The sequence below is a fragment of the Corythoichthys intestinalis genome, chromosome 6 (genome assembly GCF_030265065.1).
Source record: "Corythoichthys intestinalis isolate RoL2023-P3 chromosome 6, ASM3026506v1, whole genome shotgun sequence".
Classification (NCBI taxonomy): Eukaryota; Metazoa; Chordata; class Actinopteri; order Syngnathiformes; family Syngnathidae; genus Corythoichthys; species Corythoichthys intestinalis.
In genome coordinates this window covers 52804942-52828991 of record NC_080400.1, presented here as the reverse complement: position 1 = coordinate 52828991, position 24050 = coordinate 52804942, and the positions used below count along the sequence as shown (strand labels likewise).

Here is a 24050-nt window from a genome sequence, read left to right as displayed (position 1 = left end):
TTGGGGAGTAATAATTAAAATCTGTATAAATTGAATAAATTATACTAAAAGTATTTAGGTAAGCGAGTGAACTTAATTAAATTGGTTAAAATTAACTCTCTTTACCTCATTTTAATCCGTTAAAACTTCAACTTGAACAAACAAGATAATATCTACCCAAAAATATTAGGTGTGTGCTCAAGCCTACGCATGTGCCAACGCGTCTTTTTTGAAACTGAAAGGGGGACCATTTCATTTGGCGGGACACTCCAGCTTGGATGGCATCGTGCAGTAGCAGGTAAATTTGAACTTATCGTTTCTTTTAAGATTGAAAATGCGAAATAATTAATAAGCCTGGTATACTGCATGTTAAATTAAGAAACCCCTATAGTATGAATATTTATATGTTTTATTCCTGGCTTTCGACAGCCATTCCTGATAGCTAGCTAACAATGTTCTTCAGAGCATAGCTACATGAGTTGCTGGTAATCATGTGACTTAATTTGAACCATTAGCCTTATTTTCTAATTAACCTTTCAGTTACAACGTACAGTACTGTCAAATGTTTCGCCCATCAGTATAATTGAGTGGCACGTCACAACCCCGGTCCCCGGCTATAAGATCCCGTCCGCCATTTGCTGAGGTGTGCAGCCCGCAGCACACATCCAGCACCAGCTAACGTTACTGTTTACATTGAATGACGCTGGGCTTGTACTGAGGCGTGTAAACACCAAGGAATGGCGGCAATTACTAGAGGCTACCACAACTTGGATTTGTCAATATGTATTAAGGAACACCTCATCAGCAAGCTATCCACTAGTCTGATATTAATCGTGATTATTTGAGTCAGGTATGTTGGAGGAGGGAGACGTGGACGACAGACTGGATCGGTGCCCTCGAGGACTGGAGTTGGTGACCCCTGCTCTAGGAAGTCTTTTCTGCTGCTAATAATGTATTTCATTTACATTTGTTTCTTAAATTTGCACACTAATTTCATAAAACTATTGTGTACTGTAATTTATCATGCTACAACATAGCACTCCTGTGGGGTTCAAACATCTATGGTACAGCATTTTTGCCTTATTTGTATCTAAAACTGAAAGATGCTTGATGCGCTCGTGTTGTTCACTGTTTAGTCAAAACTTTTCGTTATGTTGTTTGCATATTATTTATTTTGGACTGATGCCCTCCTGTTCTTCACTCATCAGTTAATATTGTACTTGAACTTATACTATGAGGAAAAAAATGTTTGCATGCAATTTATATTGAGCAGACAATTTGTTAACTTCTAAATTTAAGCAAATCGTAAATAAATACAGTTGAAAATCAAATGTTTCTTTCGTGCAATGACTTTAGGCTTTAGGGTAAAACAAACCTTATCTACAATCACTATAATTAAGTTGATATTTTAATTCATTCTTATTTAAAAAAAAAAAAAAAAAAAAAAAAAAAAAACAGTAAATTATACAATACAAATACACTACAATCGTGAGTAAATAATACTCAATGTTCATAGGTATTAAGTGATATAATCTATTTCAAAAGGTAAGCTAAACTTTACTCTAATTATTTGAGAATATTATTGTTGACATATTTAGGTAATATTTACAAAGTAAAATTGGTTAAACTTTACACTATAAAACTGAGTGTAAATTGTTACCTCAATTTTATTGAGTAAAGTCTATAGGTTGTTTTTGCAGTGTACTCACTGCGTGTTAGTCCTTCCGATGTCATCCAATAGTAACTTCCACTTGGGTCGTCCCACCTGCAGTCGTGACGCAAGCGGACGGTATTTCTCCTCAGATATGCACTGATGCGGGGGGGGCGAAATAAATAAATATCCATAGATACATGTTGGTTAATATTTAAGGGCAGGAAGGGTTTTTCAAACAAGATAAGATGATAACATGGTTGTGTAAGTGTCGAGTCTTTTTTTTTTTTTTTTTTTTTTTTTTTTAGTAGAATGTGTGTTACTTACCTGTAGGTTGTCCGCCTGACTGACGTAGAGCTTCAAGTTAAAGTAGTCAGGCCTGTTTTCATGCCATAACTAAATGACGACAATGAGAAGAAAATTTACAATCTAGCAAGAGGCTTCATTTAATTCCCTTGTTATATCCATCACCCACCATAAGATGGCAGCACTGTCATGACTGATCGGAACATCTCTCATTACAAACTGTACTCCACAGGAAAATATTAAGAGTGGTCTATTTATAAACACTTATTTTGAATGTCCTCATAATTGTTTGAGAGCAAAACTTTAAAAGCAAGACGTTTCGCTAGTCTATTAAATTCCTCACCTTTCACCTCCACTTAAATTTGAAGAACATTTGACTTTTTCCACAATATAATTCAGTTTTTAAAACTTCTCAAACCTCATTTCAAATCCTTGGCTTTGTAATCAGGCCAAGACGGATTGGTCTTCGTGGTTGCTTTCATGTGAAAATGTCGTTGTTTTGTTGTTATTGTTATCATCTTAGTGTATATTTAGCTGTTTTGTTTTGTTCACGTAATGTACAGCACTTGGTATCCAGTACTTAATCTTTGATATCCATTAAGATGTATCTAGTGCATGGACAAATTTCTTAAAACAGTGGTTGTCTTTTGAATCACTATCTAATCATGTTAATTAAAAAAAAAAAAAAAAAGTTCACGACCAATTGCCGCTAGAAAAGTCATGGCTCTCATAATGCCATGATGGGGTTGTGTTGAGAAAAATATAAAATATTTTAATAGCAGGCAATTAATTTTCTTTCCATATATATTTTATATATATATATATATATATATATATATATATATATATATATATATATATATATATATATATATATATATATATATATATATATATATATATATATATATATATATAATGTCCCCTTTAAGACCTGGAAAACTTTCAGTGACCTGTCTAAAAATAAACACGGGCAAGTCCAAACAGCTTGGGCAAGTACTGGACAAGACTGTCCTCAAGTCAGTTGAAGGGACATGCAGCTACTTGAATTCTAATACAGATAGTCCCCAGGTTACGAACGAGTTCCGGTGAGTCGTCGGAATTAACCCTTTAAGTACCCCAAAAACACAGTAAATCTCAAAATAACTATGCAAAAACATGTATTACATGTCTTTGTACTGTCCTTGCCAAGATGTTGGAGCTCAGTACGAGCTAGACAGCGAGCAAAGCCATAATCTTTCCTATCTCTCTGACTCGGCTGCGCGACTTCTTCGTGGGAAAAAATGCACTCGTCCTCATGTGTGCGTGTGCGCTCTTCTTCGTATATGGCGGAAAACACAGACAAGACTGAAAAAGCAGTTTCTGCCCTTGCAAACTTCTATAAAATAAACTGCTGTATTTTAAGACAAAATAACTGTTGTGTTTGATAGAACAATATGTCTCTATGCTGCCATAGCAGATTCATGGCCTATTAAGCCCCCAAACTATTTTTAATTTGTCCGTTTTACCCTGAAAACCCCCCTTTATAGACGTCGCGCAACCACTTTTGTTTCAACCCAGCCATAAAACGAAGGTAATTAATTATATTTATTATTCAAAATGTCGTTTTTAGCTTAGAATAATTAATTGATGTCTCATATTTCCTTTTTTTTGTTTTTGTTTTTTAAAAAAAGCGACTTTAAAAACTTATTCACTCAAATATTTTTAAACTTTAAACAAATTATGTCACAATGAAAAAATTTTTTTTTTAAATGCCCTCCTGTTCAAAATTTTTCTTCCCAGAAAATTGAGATTTTAAGCTTTCCAGTGATGTATCACACATGCATATCAGACAATTTTGAAAGTTGGCTAAATTGGTGGTCTCAGAACGGAACTTCAAGTCACCTGAGCGTTTTCCGCCATATGCAAATACGTTTTTCGTGTGTACATGCCCTCTTACTGGTGTGTGAAAGTACTACCTGCGCTACGATTCCTGCGCCAAAATAAAAACATGCATCACAAACAAAATTCAACATTATAACCAAATATTTTTATATATATTTTACCAAAGGGCAGAACAAATTATTAATAAAACAAACTAAAAAATGAGATACTGTGATAGAATACATGTACAATAATGCAATGTAAACGCGACTAAAAAAAAAAAAAGCAAACAGAAAATGACTGGAGACAAAATGGCAGATGAGACTCCGGCGTCGTAATGTCAAAATAACTTAAGTCGGGTACGTCGTAACCCGGGGACTACCTGTAGTGGACCAAAGATGTTTATGAGAAAGCGAGTTTGATCCAACCTTATGATGTAGAGCACAGAGTAGCTCTGCGAACCAGTAGAAGGACTGGAGCTCCCTGCAGACCCACACAAAGTATAACCTCTTTAACCTGAACCTCTTCCACTCGTCACTGGGTCAACCATCAGCAAGAGAGATAGGCACAACTATTAAAATGAAAGCTGAAGCAAATCTCCACCATTCATATGATTTACAGTAAGGAACACTCACAGCAGAGCATTTAGCACGCAGGCGAACGGCGTGACCCCTATCCCTCCCGCGACACAAAGGCTGACGTCGTAGTTGAAAACTTCCTCTGAAGGACTTCCAAACGGACCATCAACATAAAGCCTGAACATACACAATATGAAGGTACAGCACAACTATACACACACACAATTAATTGGACTTCCTATTTGAGGTTAAGTACACATGTTCAGATAAACATCCTGCATCCAAAATCCTACGGCGTTTCTGTGGGGGGGGTTACACAATCGGCATCTCTGCAACAGTTGTTGAACAGTTGGTGTCTTCCAGCATATCATATCTTTACACTATCAACCTTACTAAACATAGTCAACTGAATCAGATATAAAACATAACTGAAGAAAAGTTGGGTAAAATTAAAATACTAATTATTCTTAAAACAACAACAAATAAATAGAATGCATTTATTATTAGTAGAAAATGACATTTCTGGAGAATTTGCGTGGGGAGGCTTTGCTCCATTGGTCACTTACTCTAGATTTTTGGTCACTTACTATTAATCTGGAACATTTTTTAATCCCTACTTGTGAAAACGTTTCAGTGCCACTGACAGCACTAAACGTCCAATGCATTTTGACTGGGAGAGTGCAAATGAACGCAAATGAACCCTGCCAGTCAAAATGGATTGGATGTCTAGAGCTATCAATGGCACTCAAACATGAGCATTCAAAGCCACTCCTCCCAGTTCCAATGAATTGGGTGTCTGTTGCTGTCCATGACTGACAATCAGTTAATTTTGAATCACTTCCTTATCTATTTTAGGGTAATTACATGATATTTCTTGTTTATTTATGGGTCACTTCCTGTAGATTTCGGGGCTTTTTTCAGGTCACTTCCTTTAGATATTGGGCCATTGTTTTCCCATTGGAAATGAATAGAGACATTTAAGTCAAATTTTGGTGGAACTGTACACTATTGGTGAAAACTGCATACAACTTTTGTGTGCCTTGATTTCCTGATTTTATTACGTGTAGAATATGTGAATTGATAAAGAAAAAAATAACATTAGATACATTTTGAAATTTTCAACAGTTTTGCCATTGGAAATTAATGGGGATCTTATGTAAAAAAAAAAAAAATTTTTTTTTAATTGCCACAACTCTAAATGTAGTGCGAAATTGAAAGAGACTGCATCGCGTGAATTTTAGGAACATTTTAAAGTTGGAATGCTGAGAATTTGTCAAAGCGCACAGGCTGCCTTGCAAAGCATCCCCTCATTAAGAATAACGGGAAAAGATTTTTTAAGTCTTTGGCGCTGAATGAGTTAACTGTACTGTTACAAGACTCATTTCCTGCGCCTTTGTATGTATGCCTCTCATACACTCAGAACAGGAAGAGAACAGTGTCAGAGGGTCAGTGGTCAGGTCAGGACCTCTCCCCTCACAGTGATTTTAAGCTTGCATGAGAAATTATCTGTAAAATTCAACTCATTCTCTCTCTCTCACTCACACACACACACACACACACACACACACACACACACACGTGCATACTTGGGGTATCTCCTCTGATGCACCACAGGGAGGACATCCAAGTCTCTCCTCATGTCAGGAAGTAACAGCTGCGTGAAGCGCTCTGAGGAAGATGATGGGAAAATAATTATTTTGGCCCCCAAATAAACTTAAAAGACTTAAAATTTAAGTTTAACACACCATATAAAAACAATACAGTAATATTTGATTACTATATACTATATATACTAGTATATATATATATATATCCTTATGTTTCTACTATGTTTTCTTTTGTTGTACTTTGATGTCATCGAGGCCGATTCAACAGCCAATGCAAGAAAACTGACTTCCCCTCTAGTGTTCTCAAAGTAAGTGTGCACATGGGAACAACACAAGTTTGCATTCGTCACAGTCTCCCAAAGGAAACAGCCTGCTACCGCATAGGTGTTGCCTCTTATATACTGTATGTCAAGGGAACACTTTTTTTTTTTTATGATGCCACCACAAAAAGGTACAAGGGTTTCTAATAACTATCCGTTATAACTAGTTAGTACATTGTTACTAAACTGTTAATAAATTATTTATTGTTGACTTGTTACATGTTTGTTAACAGTTAGCTGTGATGTATGGATGTTAAATGCCCCTTGTTAATTCAGTTTGTCCTGTGTTTAGCACAAAAAGTGTCACAAACTCATTGGTTTGTGCTAATATTTTGTTGTTCTCCCATTTGATGGCTTACTATGTGTGTTTCAATGCATTAAACAAAATGTACATTTCATCTTTTGTGTTTCTTCAGTAAAGTACAGCACACAGAAAGGCCTATATTCTAAATATTACATGAAATTTCTGTACATTTTGCTTGTTCAAATTGCTGTTCTTTAAAGTTTAGTAAATGGTTAGCAAACTATTAACAACTGATCGGTAAAGTGTGAGTTAATATATTTAAGTACAATTAAAATGAGTAGTTGCAACTTTGGGTTAACGTCCCAATAACATGAATAAACTATCAACTGATACTTAATAAGTCATTAGTTAGTAAGCTACCTATAGCTTGTTTACGGTGTATTACTCATTTATAAGGTGTAGATATAAATCACTGACATAGTTTACAAGTCATTTAATACTCATTAACCATTACTTTATTCATGACATTTTAACTATCTATGAGGCATCATTATAAATACTTAACAAACTGTTAACAAACACTTCACAAATCAACAATAAATCATTTATTAAAGTTTTACTAATGATCTATTAATTAGTTATAACTGATAGTTATTATAAGTGTTACCGGTACAAGCAGTGCATTTCAAACCTGGACCTTCATTAGGAATTTAAATGACCTAAACCAGCACTTAATTCGCCACTTCATGCTGCAATTTTACAATTCAATATATAAAATATGTCATTAAACCATGTGTGGCATTGCAGAGTAAGAGAGGGACTTTGCATAATTCAATTGTCAAATCCTTACACAATATCTTTGGATCTGGCAGTTATCTGCCTCCGTCCCTTATTGTCCACATTACCCGTTGCATTAGAGCATAGGAAAAATACAGCCATCACTAGAAGCCTGAACAGAGGGCTAAAACCAATCTGGAACCTGGGTGGATTAAAAAACAGTGACTTTTAATAATGTGTGCCATGAGTCAGAACTCTTGGGTTTGAAGGCAGATTCCATTGACATGGCAACACAGCATGAAGGAGCTGCCATCTGATTGGACAAGGGTGGAGGGATCTTATACACTAATGGAACTTTACAAGCCAAGAGAATAGCTATGAAATGAGGATAAGAGACCTAGTTGAACAACAGATCAAGGAGGAACAATGTGGTTTTCGTCCTGGCCGTGGAACCACGGACCAGCTCTTTACCCTCGTGAGGGAGCTCGAGGGGGCATGGAAGTTTGCCAATTCAGTCCACATGTGTTTTGTGGATTCGGAGAAGGCTTATGACTGTGTCTCCAGGGGTACCCTGTGGGGGGTACTCCGAGAGTATAGGGTGGACGGCTCCTTGTTAGGGGCCATAGGAGCATGAGTCTGGTCGGTGTGGCCAGCAACATGTCAGACCTGTTCCCGGTGAGGGTTGGACTGCGCCAGGGCTTGCGTTTTGTCACCGGTTCTGTTCATGACTTTCATGGACAGAATTTCTAGGCGCAGGGGAGGAGTGGGAGGATCTCATCTCTGTGGTCCTCTTGGCTCCATTGCACAGACACCTCCAGCTCTCGCTGGGGCGGTTCGCAGCAGAGTGTGAAGCAGCTGGGATGAGGATAAGCACCTCCAAGTCTGAGGCCATGGTTCTCAAGGGTGGATTGCTCGCTCCAGGTCTGGGGTGAGTGCCTGCCCCAGGTGGAGGAGTTCAAGTATCTTGGGGTCTTGTTCACGAGTGAGCGTAGGTCAGAGCGTGAGATCGACAGGCGAATTAGGGCGGTGTCCACACTACTGCGGGCGCTTAACCGGTCTGTTATGGTGAAGAGGGAGCTGAGCCAGAAGGTGACGCTCTCGATTTACCGGTCAATATACATTCCAACCCTCACCTATGGCCATGAACTTTGGGTAATGACTGAAACAACAAGATCGCAGACGCAAGCGGCTAAAATGAGTTTCCTTCGCAGAGTGGCCGGGATCGGCCTTAGAGATAGGGTGAGGAGCTTGGACATCCGGGAGCAGAGTACAGCAGCTGCTCCTCCATGTCGAGAGAAGCCAGTTGAGGTGGTTCGGACATGTGGTTAGGATGCCCCCTGATGCCTCCCTCAGGAGGTGTTTCAGGCATGCCCGACTGGGAGGAGATCACAATCCAGGACACGCTGGAGGGATTATATCTCTCAGCTGGCCTGGAAACACCTTGGGATTCTCACAAACAAGCTGGTGGAAGTGGCTGGGGAGAGGTCTGTCGGGGCCTCTTTGCTGCGACCCGGCTACGAATACGTGGGAGACAACGACAATGATGAGGATAATAGACTGTTGAGAGAAAATTCAGTTTCATACAGGCTGTAAGTATAAGTAAGTGCATAAGATTGTGTTTAGGTCAGCATAGACTGTCCCACATGCCCTGACTTGACTCTCATAGATACAATTGATGTCTTGTGTAGATCATTGACTGATTGGCACGATATGGATAAAACGACAATAATAAAAAGATTGGCTCCCAAATTTGATAACAATTATTTTGTTGTTAGGTCTGACAGATGTTTTTCAACTAATATATGGGTGCAGAATCCAAAACCATCTAATGTTTATTTTACACTGTTATGTCTTCACAAAGGATATGGCTAGTTGTATGCATGTAGTAACAAGATCGTAAATAGGTCAAATGTGGAGAAAAAAAGACCTTATATAGAAAAACTGAGATCAGTTTTAGACTCCACATCCAAAAATTAATGAAAAACAGGCGTCTGACTTTAAACAAATGATTTTTAAACATTGTTGCCCAGTGTTATGAGATATGCATCCAAATTTGAAGATAACTTTACAACATGACAACAGAGAGAGGCCTGCTAGGCATCGCATATACTGTATACTCACGAGTCCAGTCTCCCACAACCCGAAGATGGATGCCAAATGTTTCCTTGTTCTTTGTAGGACACTGCAAAGTTACAAAGCAGTCAGTAAGGAATAGACAAAGAAAGCAAAGACACACACACACAAACAGAGCAGTCTCAAATGCTCAGTTGTTCGGGAGTGCTATAAAACACAAATAAATAACATGTGCAATTGCTCTCCATATGTTTTCCCAATAATGCTGTTGAATTACACACACACGGCTACATATATACAGTCTTCCTGTTGGCAGATGCTGGCCTCAGGGGTTGTCTGCTCTCTGTCAGTGATTCTCTCTGCCGTCCTCCACCAGTCAAGCACAGTGTGTGCTCCCAGAAACCCTAACAATAATGTGGGTGGCTAAATCAAAGGAAGTCCTTGCTGTCAATCAATTACAATTTATAGGGGACAAAGCAGTACATGTTTTTTTCAAAATGAGACACTACGATAACATACCTAAGTGAGAACATAGGCGTACTTGTGTGTCTTAATAAAGTCACATGTCAGGAATGTGTTGGAAGAGGCTTTAGTTGTCTGCACCCTTACCGCCGTGAGCGTGAAAGGATGGTTCTCAAATGATGAGACGTCGGGACAGTTGAGAACAATATACTGCAAATTGAGATTGAGAGACAAAAAGGGGAAATTGCCATTACCGTATTTTTTGGACTATACGTCGCATCTGAGTATAAGTCGCACTAGCAAAAAAATGCCCAATAAAAAGGAAAAAAACATATATAAGTCGCACCAGAGTATAAGTCACATTTTGGGGGGGAAATTTATTTGATAGAATCCAGCACCATGAACAGACATATCATCTTGAAAGGCAATTTAAAATACAATAGACAACAACAGGCTGAATAGGTGTACGGTATGCTAACATTACATGACGCTAAAAGTTAGATCGGGCCTTAAAAATCCAGCCCGACCGAGCGGCCCGCAGATATTAAAGCCCCATGAGCCCAAACCCGATCAATTAACGTGATTTGCTTGCCCGTGCCCGAAAAAAAAAAAAAAAAATGAAATTTTATGATTTATTTGTAGGCACGAGCCCAAAAATCCCCACAAAATTTTATGTTTTATTTGTGAGGACTCAGGAGAAGGAGGAAATGCGGGGATGCGATGCGTGGTTGCGTTTTGTGTGATCATGTTTGTGACGATGACGGTGCATATACAGTGGGGCAAATAAGTATTTAGTCAACCACTAATTGTGCAAGTTCTCCCACTTGAAAATATTAGAGAGGCCTGTAATTGTCAACATGGGTAAACCTCAACCATGAGAGACAGAATGTGGAAAAAAAAAACCAGAAAATCAAATTGTTAGATTTTTAAAGAATGTATTTGCAAATCATAGAAGAAAATAAGTATTTGGTCAATACCAAAAGTTAATCTCAATACTTTGTTATGTACCCTTTGTTGGCAATAACGGAGGCCAAACGTTTTCTGTAACTCTTCACAAGCTTTTCACACACTGTTGCTGGTATTTTGGCCCATTCCTCCATGCAGATCTCCTCTAGAGCAGTGTTGTTTTGGGGCTGTTGTTGGGGAACATGGACTTTCAACTCCCTCCACAGATTTTGGAGACTGGCTAGGCCACTCATGGACCTTGAAATGCTTCTTATGAAGCCACTCCTTTGTTGCCCTGGCTGTGTGTTTGGGATCATTTTCATGCTGAAAGACCCAGCCACGTCTCATCTTAAATGTCCTTGCTGATGGAAAGAGATTTTCACTTAAAATCTCTCGAAACATGGCCCCATTCATTCTTTCCTTTACACAGATCTGTCGTCCTGGTCCCTTTGCAGAAAAACAGCCCCAAAGCAGGATGTTTCCACCCCCATGCTTCACAGTGGGTATGGTGTTCTTCGGATGCAATTCAGTATTTTTTTCTCCTCCAAACATGAGAACCTGTGTTTTGTACCAAAAAGTTCTATTTTGGTTTCATCTGACCATAACACATTCTCCCAGTCCTCTTCTGGATCATCCAAATGCTCTATAGTGAACCGCATGTCAGGATTTGTGAACGCAAAAACAAGGTTGGACTCACAACAGACAACCAACGACTGAGGGAATCGTACAAGGGTTTATTAAATACAAACCAAAACACACGCGATCGCGGTAAAAAGGGGAAATAACAAAACGGGTCCGTGACAGGAGGTCGTCGGGGATCAGTATACAAACGCGAAGGTAAACCAAGGTAGTAGGCAGAGAGCCAATAAAACAACTTAAATACACTCACGTACCTGCACAAGGTAGAGGCATACAAAACTAAAGCGACAGGCGACCAAAACCCACGGCAGGGGCATAATTACAAAAATAACAAGCTACTCGAATGACAAGGATGGCGAATGGCGACCAGCAAGGAAAAATATCTCGGCGTCCTTCCAGTGGATCGCCTGCGTCTTTATACTGTTGTTGATGAGCTGCAGGTGCGACGTCGGGAACGCCCCCACAGCCGGCTCTGCAACAACACAAAATCTGACCAGGAGCAGAACGTGACACCGCAGACGGGCCTGGACATGTAATTTCTTCAGCAGGGGGACACATCTGGCAGTGCAGGATTTGAGTCCCTGGTGGCGCATTGTGTTACTGATAGTAGCCTTTGTTACTGTGGTCCCAGCTCTCTGTAGGTCATTCACTAGGTCCCCCCGTGTGGTTCTGGGATTTTTGCTCACCGTTCTTGTTATCACTTTGACACCACGGGGTGAGATCTTGCATGGAGCCCCAGATCGAGGAAGATTATCAGTGGTTTTGTATGTCTTCCATTCTCTAATAATTGCTCCCACAGTTGATTTCTTTACACCAAGCATTTTACCTATTGCAGATTCAGTCTTCCCAGGCTGGTGCAGGTCTACAATTTTGTCTCTGGTGTCCTTCGACAGCTCTTTGGTCTTGGCCATAGTGGAGTTTGGAGTGTGACTGACTGAGCTTGTGGACAGGTGGCTTTTATACCGATAATGAGTTAAAACAGGTGCCATTAATACAGGTGACGAGTGGAGCTTCGTTAGACCTCGTTAGAAGAAGTTAGACCTCTTTCACAGCCAGAAATCTTGCTTGTTTGTAGGTGACAAAATACTTATTTTCCACTCTAATTTGGAAATAAATTCTTTAAAAATCAAATAATGTGATTTTCTGTTTTTTTTTTTCCCACAATCTGTCTCTCATGGTTGAGGTTTACCCATGTTGACAATTACAGGCCTCTCTAATCTTTTCAAGTAGGAGAACTTGCACAATTAGTGGTTGACTAAATACTTGTTTGCCCCACTGTATGCATAATGATAACAAATAAAAGCCTGTCTTTTGTAACGAATTTTCCCAGTTAAACAAGACTGTAAGATGGATATTCAATAAACATTTCTATATATCTTTTTGGTATGTGTGTCTGTTGTAACAGGCGATAGTGGATTTGACATTTATTTTAATCTCCTCGAGTTGGCAGAAAAATGAATTGAATGAATTTCTGAATGTTTAAATAATCTATATATTTTTATGATCATTACAAATGCATTTACACAACAAAATAATGCTGGAAAACTTTGTTAAATATGTTTCTCGTATGAGACCAAAGCGCCGCATTCGTTTACATTTAGCGAAGCCGACACAGGTTTCCGTATAGCATTTTCAACAATCAATTTGAATCCTTTCCATATCCCATTCCTACCGCAGTTGTTTGCTCTTCAATTCCCCTGTCTTTAGTTTTTTTTTTTTTTTCACTCCTATAGCTGCTCCATATCAAAAAGGAAATACCAGGATGCTTGCGGAAGGGAAAATTGAAAAGAGAGCTGGGCCACTGCGTTCACGTGCGCAGGCATGCAAAGCGCCTTCTCTGTTTTATCCAAATAATTTATTTTATTTAACATCCATACATCCTTTTAGTATAAATATATGAATATATATTTATTCAAAAATAAGTTAGTGAGAGAGAAGTCGGCCGGACACGACCGTAAATAATCACACATAAATCGCTCCAGAGTATAAGACGCACCCTCTGCCAAACTATGAAAAAATACTGAGACTGATAGTCCGAAAAATACGGTACATTAAAACGAACAAGAACAAGGACTGAGAGTAAAAACCAAAAAAAAACACTGATATGGAGAGGATACAAAAGCACACCTTACCTGCCCTGGGAGAGCTTTAAAGTTCTTCTTGAGCATTCGCAACTCAATGACATTACAGGGATGCCTGATGACAGTAACAATGGTAACTGGATTACTGCTCCGGATGTAGCGGTAGAGACGCTCCGCACAGTAGAGACACAGAGGACCAGACACCCACAGCCATGTCTATGCACGCGCACACACACACAGCAGATATGTCTCAATTATCCACAAAGCCTTTTAGCTCATCCATGTCCCACATTACAGTACACTTAGCTCTTACCAACTCAGCTCATGGTTGACTTATAATAGTCCAGTGTAAGAGACATGCTAAACAAAAACAATGAAGGGGATCAAGGGTCATGTGTGTTTACTTTTTGTAAATATCTGTTGGTCATCGTAGGGGGATGCATTTAATGTAGAATAGACTATGGGAACAGCAAGGAACATCACAGAACTGAAGAGGAGAATGAAGCACATGGTATTGTTGTTATCTTAGATGTCTCGTTGGTTTTGTTTTTTTTTTTATTCTTATTCTTCTGGCATATGTCGAAAATAAAACATTCATCCATTCATTCAAGGAAAGTATTCCAGCATCCAAAGCAGGGTAGGGTCAATTTTAGCATTTGTGTTTATGTCTGTAATTCCTTTTATCCAACTGGAAAAGTGTCATACTCTACCCTTAAAAAAAGAAATATTGAAATTAATCAAAAACTATATAGCAATTAAGTCTGCATCTTTGTACAGACGATGTGCCACTTTAATTGGTGCAATACATAAATGAAGGTAGACCATGTTATGTGTAAACTCCAAACTGATGAAGGTGACAGATGGTGACGAAAACGAGACTTTCAATCACTTATGCGATCCAATGAAAAGTCAAGCTTTTTTGGTGTGTAATTCTATACCATGGTTCACCAACGCGGTGTATGCAAGAACACATAGTCGGTATCAGTATCCCAAGGATGTGTTCTTGATTGCCAACAAGTGTTTTAGGAGAGATCATTTTAACATGTAAAACAATTGTGGGGATAAATAGAAGTCAAGAGTTGCAAATTGACATGACATGATGTTTCCTACCTTGTTCAATCTTTTTCCAAAACTGCTCATATCAATCATTAACATAATACATGTTTACATGTTGACAATATCCATCTATCCTTCCATTTTCTATACGTTTATCCTGGTTAGTATTCAATGATGGTTTAAATTACTGTATTTTCTGCACCATAAGGCGCACTTAAAAGCTTTCAATTTTCCCAAAAGCTGACAGTGAGCCCTACAATCCGAGGCACCTTACATATGGATCAATATTGGTTAATCATTCCCTCTAGCATAGCTCCATCTAATTGATGCATAACGCAACCACTACTACTACTGCTACGACTACTACTACTGCGCCTTATAATGTAGTTCGCCCCATATATGTAACATATATATAACAGTTTTAAAATCAGCCATTCATTAAGGGTGCGCCTTAGTGCGCTTTCACACTAGCACTGTTTTGTCTGTTTTACACTGACCACAGTTCTTTTTCTCAGATAGTCCGCTTCGTTTTGTAAATGTGAACACGCATCCGAACTCTTGTACGGACCAAACAAACAAACTCCGCTCAAAAATCGCGGGTCTTGGTCTGCTTTGAGCGCACCCTGCTTCACTTGTGAATGCAACCACAGCAGGGTCCGCTTTTGCTACTTACAGTGGATCACATAAGTGAGTACACCCCTAGCATTTCTGCAGGTATTTAAGTATATCTTTTCATTGGACAACACTGACAAAATGACACTTTGACACAATGAAGAGTAGTCTGTGTGCAGCTTATATAAAAGAGTTCATTTATTTTCCCCTCAAAATAACTCAAAATATAGCCATTAATATCTAAACCCCTGGCAACAAAAGTGAATACATCCCTTAGAAACTACGTACATCCCTAAATCCCTGTCATTTTCCTTCCAAAATCTCATGTGACTCGTTACAGGAGTGCTATCAACATTGCTGCAGAGATTGAAGAGGTGGGGGGTCAGCCTGTTAGTGCTCAAACCATACGCCGCACTCTACAACAAATTGTTGTGCATGGCTGTCACCCCAGCAGGAAGCCTCTTCTGATGACGGTACACAAGAAATCCCGCTCCATGTCCTATGGTCTGATGAGACGGGTGGGCTTTCTTGTGTACCGTCTTCCTGACGGTCAGATTGACAGGCGAGTCACGCCCTCTGCTGGCCATTCACTCTTCCAGGATGCTTGTCCAGGTAGTCAAGCGCGTGTGAGCCCCGTCGCCCCTGATGATGGTCCCTGGGCCCCGCTTTCAGATCTCAATGGCCTCCCTGATCCAGAGCATATGATAATTTTCTTTGATGCGGATGGCTCTGGCCTTTTCCAGTCCATAATGTGGTTTTACCTTTTGCAGTGATGGGTGATGGCTGACTTGTGATGTTCCTGTTGTGCTTGTTCTTTTATTGCCCTTGTATGTCTTCTTGTTGTCTCCTTCTCACACTCTTTCTTGTGTTCTGTTTTTCTTGTAATAAAGCACCTCCCCGTCTCCCCGATGTATGATTTATTGCATGATTTGCATGGAATTTCCTTTACGGAGTTACATTTGTTTGCTGAGTGGATTTTGTCCATTGGATGGACCAATATCTGGCAGAGCGTTGTGTGTGTTTTAACCAGTGTGTTTATGTTGTATTTTTTCATGACTCTTTGGATACGTTCCGTGTCCTTTCTCGCCTATCAATATGACAGGTGAGTCACGACTTCATCCATCAGCTGATAAAGACGCATCACACCGATACCAGTGACTCTCTGATGAAGGCGGAAGTGTTCGCCGAAAAATGTCAGGTAATTAAAACAACCTACCGTAATTTCCCGAATATACGGCGCACCCGTGTATAATGCGCACCCCAAATTTGCTTGTAAAATCTAGGGGAAATTATTGTACCCGTTTATAGCACGCACCCTAGTTTTAGCACCAATAAATAGAAAAATAAAAGAAAACAGAGCTCGTGTACAGATACAGAAATGTCAGAATTGCCTCAATTCTTCGTGGCATAGATTCAACAAGGTGCTGGAAGCATTCCTCAGAGAGTTTGGTCCATATTGACATGATGGCATCACATAGTTGGTGCAGATTTGTCGGCTGCACATCCATGATGCGAATCTCCCGTTCCACCACATCCCAAAGATGCTCTATTGGATTGAGATCTGTTGACTGTGGAGGCCATTTGACAGTGAACTCATTGTCATGTTCAAGAAACCAGTCTCAGATGATTCCAGCTTTATGACATGGCGCATTATCTTGCTTAAAGAAGCCATCAGAAGTTGGGTACATTGTGGTCATAAAGGGCTGGACATGGTCAGCAAAAATACTCAGGTAGGCTGTGGCATTCCAACGATGCTCAATTGGTACCAAGGGGCCCAAAGAGTAGGCCTGAACGATATTGGAAAAAACTATTGCTGCGATTTTTTTGGGGTTTGCGATATATTGCCATATTATATTGCGATATTAAAAAAAAATGTATATATATTTTTTTCAAGAAATTATCACAAGATGACTTAAATAGCTGTTTGGAAAGACTTTAGGTGACTCACCATCACCACAGTGTACAGTAATCCCTTGTTTTTCGCGGTTAATGGGGATCAGAACCCGCCGCGATAAGTGAAAAACTGCGAAGTAGCGCACCTCCCCCATTTTTTTTTTTGTTTGTTTTTTTTTGTGTGTTTTTTGTGCCCAATGTATTTATTCAGATTTAGCATTGGAAAGAGATACATATAAGACATGTTTTTTTCTCACTTTTCCCCCCAAAGTGATTTCAAAAATGTATATAAATAAATGGTTTTTAAGCACTTCAAATGTCATAATTATGATAAGTTTTAAACATAACTGTCCAACCAAATCATTTTTGAACAAGAATAAAGTACTGTAGCAGATAAATGCGTGGCTTTATTAAATGCTTCTGTTTATCTACTTTAGCTGTGACCGTTGAAGTGACATGTAGAAACTTCAAACTCCTCATGATCACTTCTGGCATTTAAATGTCTCCAACGTCCCCACAGTACACACATTCATTCCAGCGCGGCTTCCTTACAACTAATTGACAAGTTAAACGATGATTGACAGATGCCCGTGTGAAGTCTGCTTCTTTGGCCAGATCAAAGCCATCGTTGTGCCGCAGTGACTGAGAGGATCAAAATGCTGGGAGAGGGAGGGTAGGAAGCTGTGCGCAGACCTGAAAGTGAGGCGTATGTGGATCAAAAAAAAAAGAAAAACTATCGCACGTGCTTGCGATGGGACTATTGCGCACACACACATCGCGATGGCGATGTTTAAACGATATATCGTTCAGGCTTACCAAAGAGTGACAAGAAAATATTCCCCACACCATTACACCACCACCACCAGCCTGAACCGTTGATACAAGGCAGGATGGATCCATGGTTTCATGTTGTTGACGCCAAATCCTGACCATACCATCCGAATGTCGCAGCAGAAATGGAGACTCATCAGACCAGGCAACGTTTTTCCAATCTTTTATTGTCCAATTTCGAAGAGCTTGTGCAAATTGTAGCCTCAGTTTCCTGTTCTTAGCTAAAAGGAGTGGCACCCGGCGTGGTCTTCTGCTGCTGTAGCCCATCTGCCTCAAAGTTCAACGTAATGTACCTTGGTTGTAACGGGTGGTTATTTAAGTCATTGTTGCCTTTCTATCAGCTCGAACCAGTCTGGCTATTCTCCTCTGACCTCTGGCATCAACAAGGCATTTCCGCCCACAGAACTGCCGCTCACTGGATATTTTTTCTTTTTCGGACCATTCTCTGTAAACCCTAAAGATGGTTGTGCGTGAAAATCCCAGTAGATCTGCAGTTTCTGAAATACTCAGACCAGCCCTTCTGGCACCAACAACCATGCCACGTTCAAAGTCACTCAAATCACCTTTCTTCCCCATACTGATGCTCGGTTTGAACTGCAGGAGATTGTCTTAAACCATGTCTACATGCCTAAATGCACTGAGTTGCTGCCATGTGATTGGCTGATTAGATATTAAATGTTAACGAGCAGTTGGACAGGTGTACCTAATAAAGTGGCCGGTGAGTGTATATATATATATATATATATATATACATATACATATATATATATATATATATATACATATACATATACATATATATACATATACATATACATATATATACATATATATATATATATATATATATATATATATATATATATATATATATATATATATATATATATATATATATATATATATATATATATATATGAGGTTGCGCTAGACTTTTTTGTTTTTTCGCTTTTTCTGTCATTTTGACTGACAGGGTCATAAAAATCCGGTCCTAATCTATTTTTACCCGTCACTTAAATTTTTTAAATGATAATAATGACATATTCAATAGTATTTAGTTTTCATTCATTTTTAATTAATATTCTGTCCGAACAAGCTTAACAGAGAATCCACACTGTGCCATCACACATCAAGCAGATGAATATGTAACTTTTTCTCCGCAGTGACAAAAACAGCTGACTGTGGCCCCAGTAGGCTACATATGGAACAATGAAATTAACAGTTCACCTGCTGTGGCCTGAACGCAGTCTCACACCTTCCTCCTGGTGCGCATGGACTTGAATTGCGTGCCCGCTTGTGCATAATCAAATGTCTCAAGTGGGATTGCTGCAAAGGCTATTGTCATGAGTTTTTGGACTTTTGCCTCGGACAGACGACTTCTCATGGCCGTTTTGATGTAGTTCTGGAGGCTGAATCCGCGCTCTGTGGCCAAACTCTTTTTTCACCTCTTTTATCAACACCATCGTCATTTTGGGGCTTTTTGAAGAAACTTCGGACACTCAGTTGCCTTGACATTTTTCCGAGTAAGGCCAACAACGTCATGCATCAAGAGAGACAATAGCTAATTAGTATGCTCACTCGCCACCCTGTGGTCTGGGGTGTGAATTGCAACCTTTCAAAATGACAGATGGACTTCAGTTTTTTCCGTCACCGTTTTTAAAAACCGGTCAACGACGGAAAATATTCGGTTAACGCGACCCCTGATATGTATATATATACAGTATATATATATATATATATATTAGGGCTGTCAAAATTAACGCGTTAACGCGCGGTAATTAATTTTTTAAATTAATCACGTCAAAATATTTGACGCAATTAACGCACATGTCCCATTCAGACAGTATTCTGCCTTTTGGTAAGGTTTACAGCAAGGCTTTTTATGCTGTCTAACAGCGAACTCTTGTGGTCGCTTTGCGACATGGTTTATTTTTTTCTTGCCAGTTCTATATGGCTGCACGACGTCTCTGTTGTGCTTATATGATCCTTGGACAAGATTTGTCCGTAAGTATGGTTGTTGTAAAGAATGTACATATTATGTTAATAAGCGAAATGTTATATTTTTTGTATGAGATGCTTTTTGTTTATGTTTAGTTAACCTGTATAGCGTGCTAAGCTAACGTTGTTGCTAATGCAATGCTTGTGTACTTTTTTTTGTAGCTTTACGACGGTCTAAAGAGGACAATGGTTTGAGGCCATTTTATTAATAAATCAGATGAAAAAGGAAGAAGTCTGATTATTAAGGCGTCGTTCACTCGCTGTCTAGCTTTGGAAAAAGTAGACGCTTCGGCGTGAGGACAGCATAGACAGATTTAAATGACAGTAGAGTGAAATGCCCACTACAGTCCTTATGTACCGTATGTTGAATGTATATATCAGTCTTGTGTCTTATCTTTCCATTCCAACAATTTATTTTACAGAATATATACAGTGCTGCTCGAAAGTTTGTGAACCCCACAGCGATGGTCAGATTTTTTGTAAAAAAAAAATAAAATAACCTTATTAAATGTTAAGTTATACCCAAATCCACAATACTGACATTCCAAATAATGGACTGAAACAAAAGAAATAGTTATATTGTCATTCTTTATTTAACAAAAGTGGTTGATTTAAGAAAAACTCAGATATCATGTGTGCAAAAGTATGTGAACCCCTTCAGTTAATAGGATATTGCGCCTCCTTTTGCAGAGATTACCTCAACCAAACGGTTTCTGTAGTGACTAATCAGCCTCTCACATCTACTTTGGGGGATTTTTGCCCATTCTTCCTTGCAGAACGCAGTCAGTTGAGAGAGGTTTGATGGGCGTCTGGCATGAACTGCTCGCTTCAGGTCCCGCCACAGCATTTCAATGGGATTTAGGTCAGGACTTTGACTGGGCCAGTCCAGAACACGAATCTTCTTCTTTTTCAGCCATTCCTTGGTTGTATTGCTGGAATGCTTTGGATCATTATCATGTTGCATGATCCACCTTCTGCCAAGCTTTAACTTCAAAACAGATAGCGTCAGGTTATGTTCTAGGATTTGACAATATTCCTCAGAATTCATGATTCCCTGGACTATGTGGAGTTGTCCAGGTCCTGAGGATGAAAAGCAAGCCCAGATCTTGACATTCCCACCTCCATGCTTCACTGTTGGGAGAAGGTTCTTTTGGTGGTATGCAGTGTTGACTTTTCGCCAGACATGGCGGTTTTGGTTGTGACCAAACAGTTCAATTTTGCACCTACATCAGTTGATGAAAACTCTTTTTAATTTAGTCTCGACAACACAACTGTTAAAAAAAAACAAAAAAAAAACTACTGAATTGATTGATTAGGAAATCAGGTTGAAATAATAGAAAATTCCAAAATGTTGAGGGGGTTCACAAACTTTTGAGCAGCACTGTATATAATTCACAGAAAAATATGGCATATTTTATAGATGGTTTGAATTGCGATTAATTGCGATTAATTACGATTAATTAATTTTTAAGCTGTAATTAACTCGATTAAAATTTTTAATCGTTTGACAGCCCTAATATATATATATATATATATATATATATATATATATATATATATATATATATATATATATACAATTAAAACATAAGTATGTATATAAAAAATCTATTGTAATCTTTTATTAAATATATATATTTCTAATGTGTTGTTCCTTTTTATGTATTTATGTATATATTTATGAATTATCATGTTTCAGTGCCAAAATTGTAAACTTGTATTTAGGACATTTCAGGCCAGCTTCATCTGTACAAACACTTCATGATGAATTAGCCATTCCATAAACCATCAAGAGAAAAACATTGTTGTGACTAAACCAGCTGCTATCCAAATTCAAACAACTCAGATGGCAATAAGGATGGAAGACATATGTGAAAACATTGTGTGTGCTGTTATCTATTCTCTCTTTTAGCGTTTACCTGTTGGAGGCTAATTGCTCTCAGCTCTTCTGAAGCCCGAGGAGGCTTTAAGGGGGATTTTATGGAACTGACTTGTAGCTTAACGACCACATGCAAACACATAATCACACACAAAGGAGGAAGTACATTCACAAGTACAGACCTTGATGTAAAAGGGAAAAAAAGCATGACTGCCCCTCCCCAACAGCCCCACGCCTCTACTAAACAAGGCCCACACACCCCAACACAAAATATACTTCACCCACTCACACACAAACACAGACCTGGGGGCAGTGAGGCTGGAAGTGAGCCTCTGCCCTGCATCGTATCCCCTCTTCCTTACGTTGCTCCAGCTCCTCCTCCTGTTGCTCTGCACTGCTGCTATTGGCTCGCAGGCATCCTGGGGGATGGGCCTCTATGTTGGTCTGATATTTTAGCGCTCCTCTTTTCGAGAGATGTAAACAGATAATGATCAGTTCGTTTTACACAGCCACATGAGATGAAATCTAGACGTTGAAACTAATCGATACCTACCCGACCATGTGTACCATAAGGATGATATAGAAGATGATGAAGAGGTTGTGTGTGTACCAAAATATCTCATAGTTGTATATTCTGAAACAAATAAAAACAGAAATGTTTCTATTTCCACATAAGTCTTTGAGATGCTAGGTGTGTAATGAATGAATGACAGCTGTTTTGATTTTGGGAGGTGGTGGTGGTGGGGGCATGTCAATGAAGGACAAAGGAGGGAAAAAAGAGCCAAAACAACAAAAGAAGAAAGCGAGTTGAGTTTGTTCGCAAGCAGACGTGCATACTTCCAGCTTAAAGCCTGAGTAAGCAACACTTCAGAGGTCAATATTAGAGGGGTCATTACACACAATGACCCGAAGGCCCATAAACACCACACACAATGAACTATTCCAAACTTTCCAGTCACCGCTTTGAATTCAACTTCTTTAGAAGCTCGGACCGCTGTTCTTTTATCTTTACACACTGTCAGCTTAAGTCACAATCACAAATTGTTTGTTCAGATGGTCAACAGGCGCCCACTACGATTTCCTCACTGTCAGCATTCCTTTTTGTTTTCATTTCCATATGTACCAATAATTTACATTTAGAACAAATATAAGTCTGCACACTAAAGACAGGGGATGGTACCATATGCGTTTCACAAGTTTTTGTGGCATCATTCCACAACTTCATCCACTTATCAAATCCCTTATCTCTACTTTTAAGTCATGGGCAAATGCCTCTTAACCCTTTTTCGTTTGCTGAAGGCAGCAAAGAGTACACTTACACACACACAAAGCGAGTGACCCACTGTGACCTGGGTAATGACAGCGCCATGAGTGAAACACTTAGTAGGGATTTGCTCCATAACAGACCGCTGTTCTCTTTTACCATCGTGCAGTGTGAGTCATCAGCAACAGCACAAATGGAAGTGGGGCGTTTTTAGAAAGAAAAAAGGGGCTTATGTGGTGGTGATCACTTACCGTACACAATAAGAGGAAGATGTGAACATCAGAAAAAGGATGACAACCAACAGAACACCAGTGATTCCTGGAACTAAAATATAATCGAACAGTCAATCAGTGTTTATGGGAGCACTACATGTGTGATATGCATGATGAAAATGAAAGCATACCTGTGGTCAGAATGATTAACTTTGGGTCCTGTGGAGACGGCGATAATCAAAATATGAATCTTTTTAAGCAAAAACTTCTGAACAAATTTGTTCTTTGAAAATATCGATTTCTACAGTTTTAAAATACACAGTTTTACAAAGTATTTTTATCTTAAATCAGTCATAAGTGTCGCATCAATCTACCTCCACTAATAACAGGCATCTTCATTTTTTTATTTTTCTAATTCTTATAATATGGGGTAATTATGATTATGTTTTTTATTTGTTAGTTAGTTTTTGAACTAGGGATGTTCCGATCTGATCACGAGATCGGAAATGGGGCCGATTGCACCATTTTTCAGAAGATCATGATAATGTGATCATTAGCAGCTCGCCAAGTCTAATTGGAATCGGGTGAAAAGGATCGGGTTTTAATTAAATAAATATATTTATTAATTATGTTCTTCTGCTTCATGCTCATATAGCGCCACAGCCTCTCACCCTCCCTAATGCTAAGCAGTGCGGTCAAACTGTCCAGCTTGCGTTAGGGTGTTAAGGTTAACGATGATTGACAGGTTTGTTGCTTTGATCTTGCCAGAGAAGCTTGGTA

General features: G+C 39.1%; 1 protein-coding gene across 9 annotated transcripts in view; it reads right to left on the bottom strand.

Moving 5' to 3' along the window:
• LOC130917559 (NADPH oxidase 4) overlaps positions 1 to 24050 on the bottom strand; it is a 49938-nt gene that overhangs the window by 2043 nt on the left and 23845 nt on the right. For all 9 annotated transcript variants that reach the window (XM_057839106.1, XM_057839111.1, XM_057839113.1 and 6 more), the window contains 12 exons: positions 23462 to 23489; positions 23310 to 23382; positions 22348 to 22428; positions 22098 to 22257; positions 13577 to 13741; positions 10008 to 10070; positions 9447 to 9507; positions 5964 to 6045; positions 4435 to 4554; positions 4228 to 4336; positions 1958 to 2026; positions 1689 to 1789 (listed from right to left, as the gene is read on the bottom strand). In XM_057839106.1, coding sequence (XP_057695089.1) covers positions 1689 to 1789; positions 1958 to 2026; positions 4228 to 4336; positions 4435 to 4554; positions 5964 to 6045; positions 9447 to 9507; positions 10008 to 10070; positions 13577 to 13741; positions 22098 to 22257; positions 22348 to 22428; positions 23310 to 23382; positions 23462 to 23489 — 1112 coding nt within the window. The remainder of the gene's footprint in view (positions 1 to 1688; positions 1790 to 1957; positions 2027 to 4227; positions 4337 to 4434; positions 4555 to 5963; positions 6046 to 9446; positions 9508 to 10007; positions 10071 to 13576; positions 13742 to 22097; positions 22258 to 22347; positions 22429 to 23309; positions 23383 to 23461; positions 23490 to 24050) is intronic.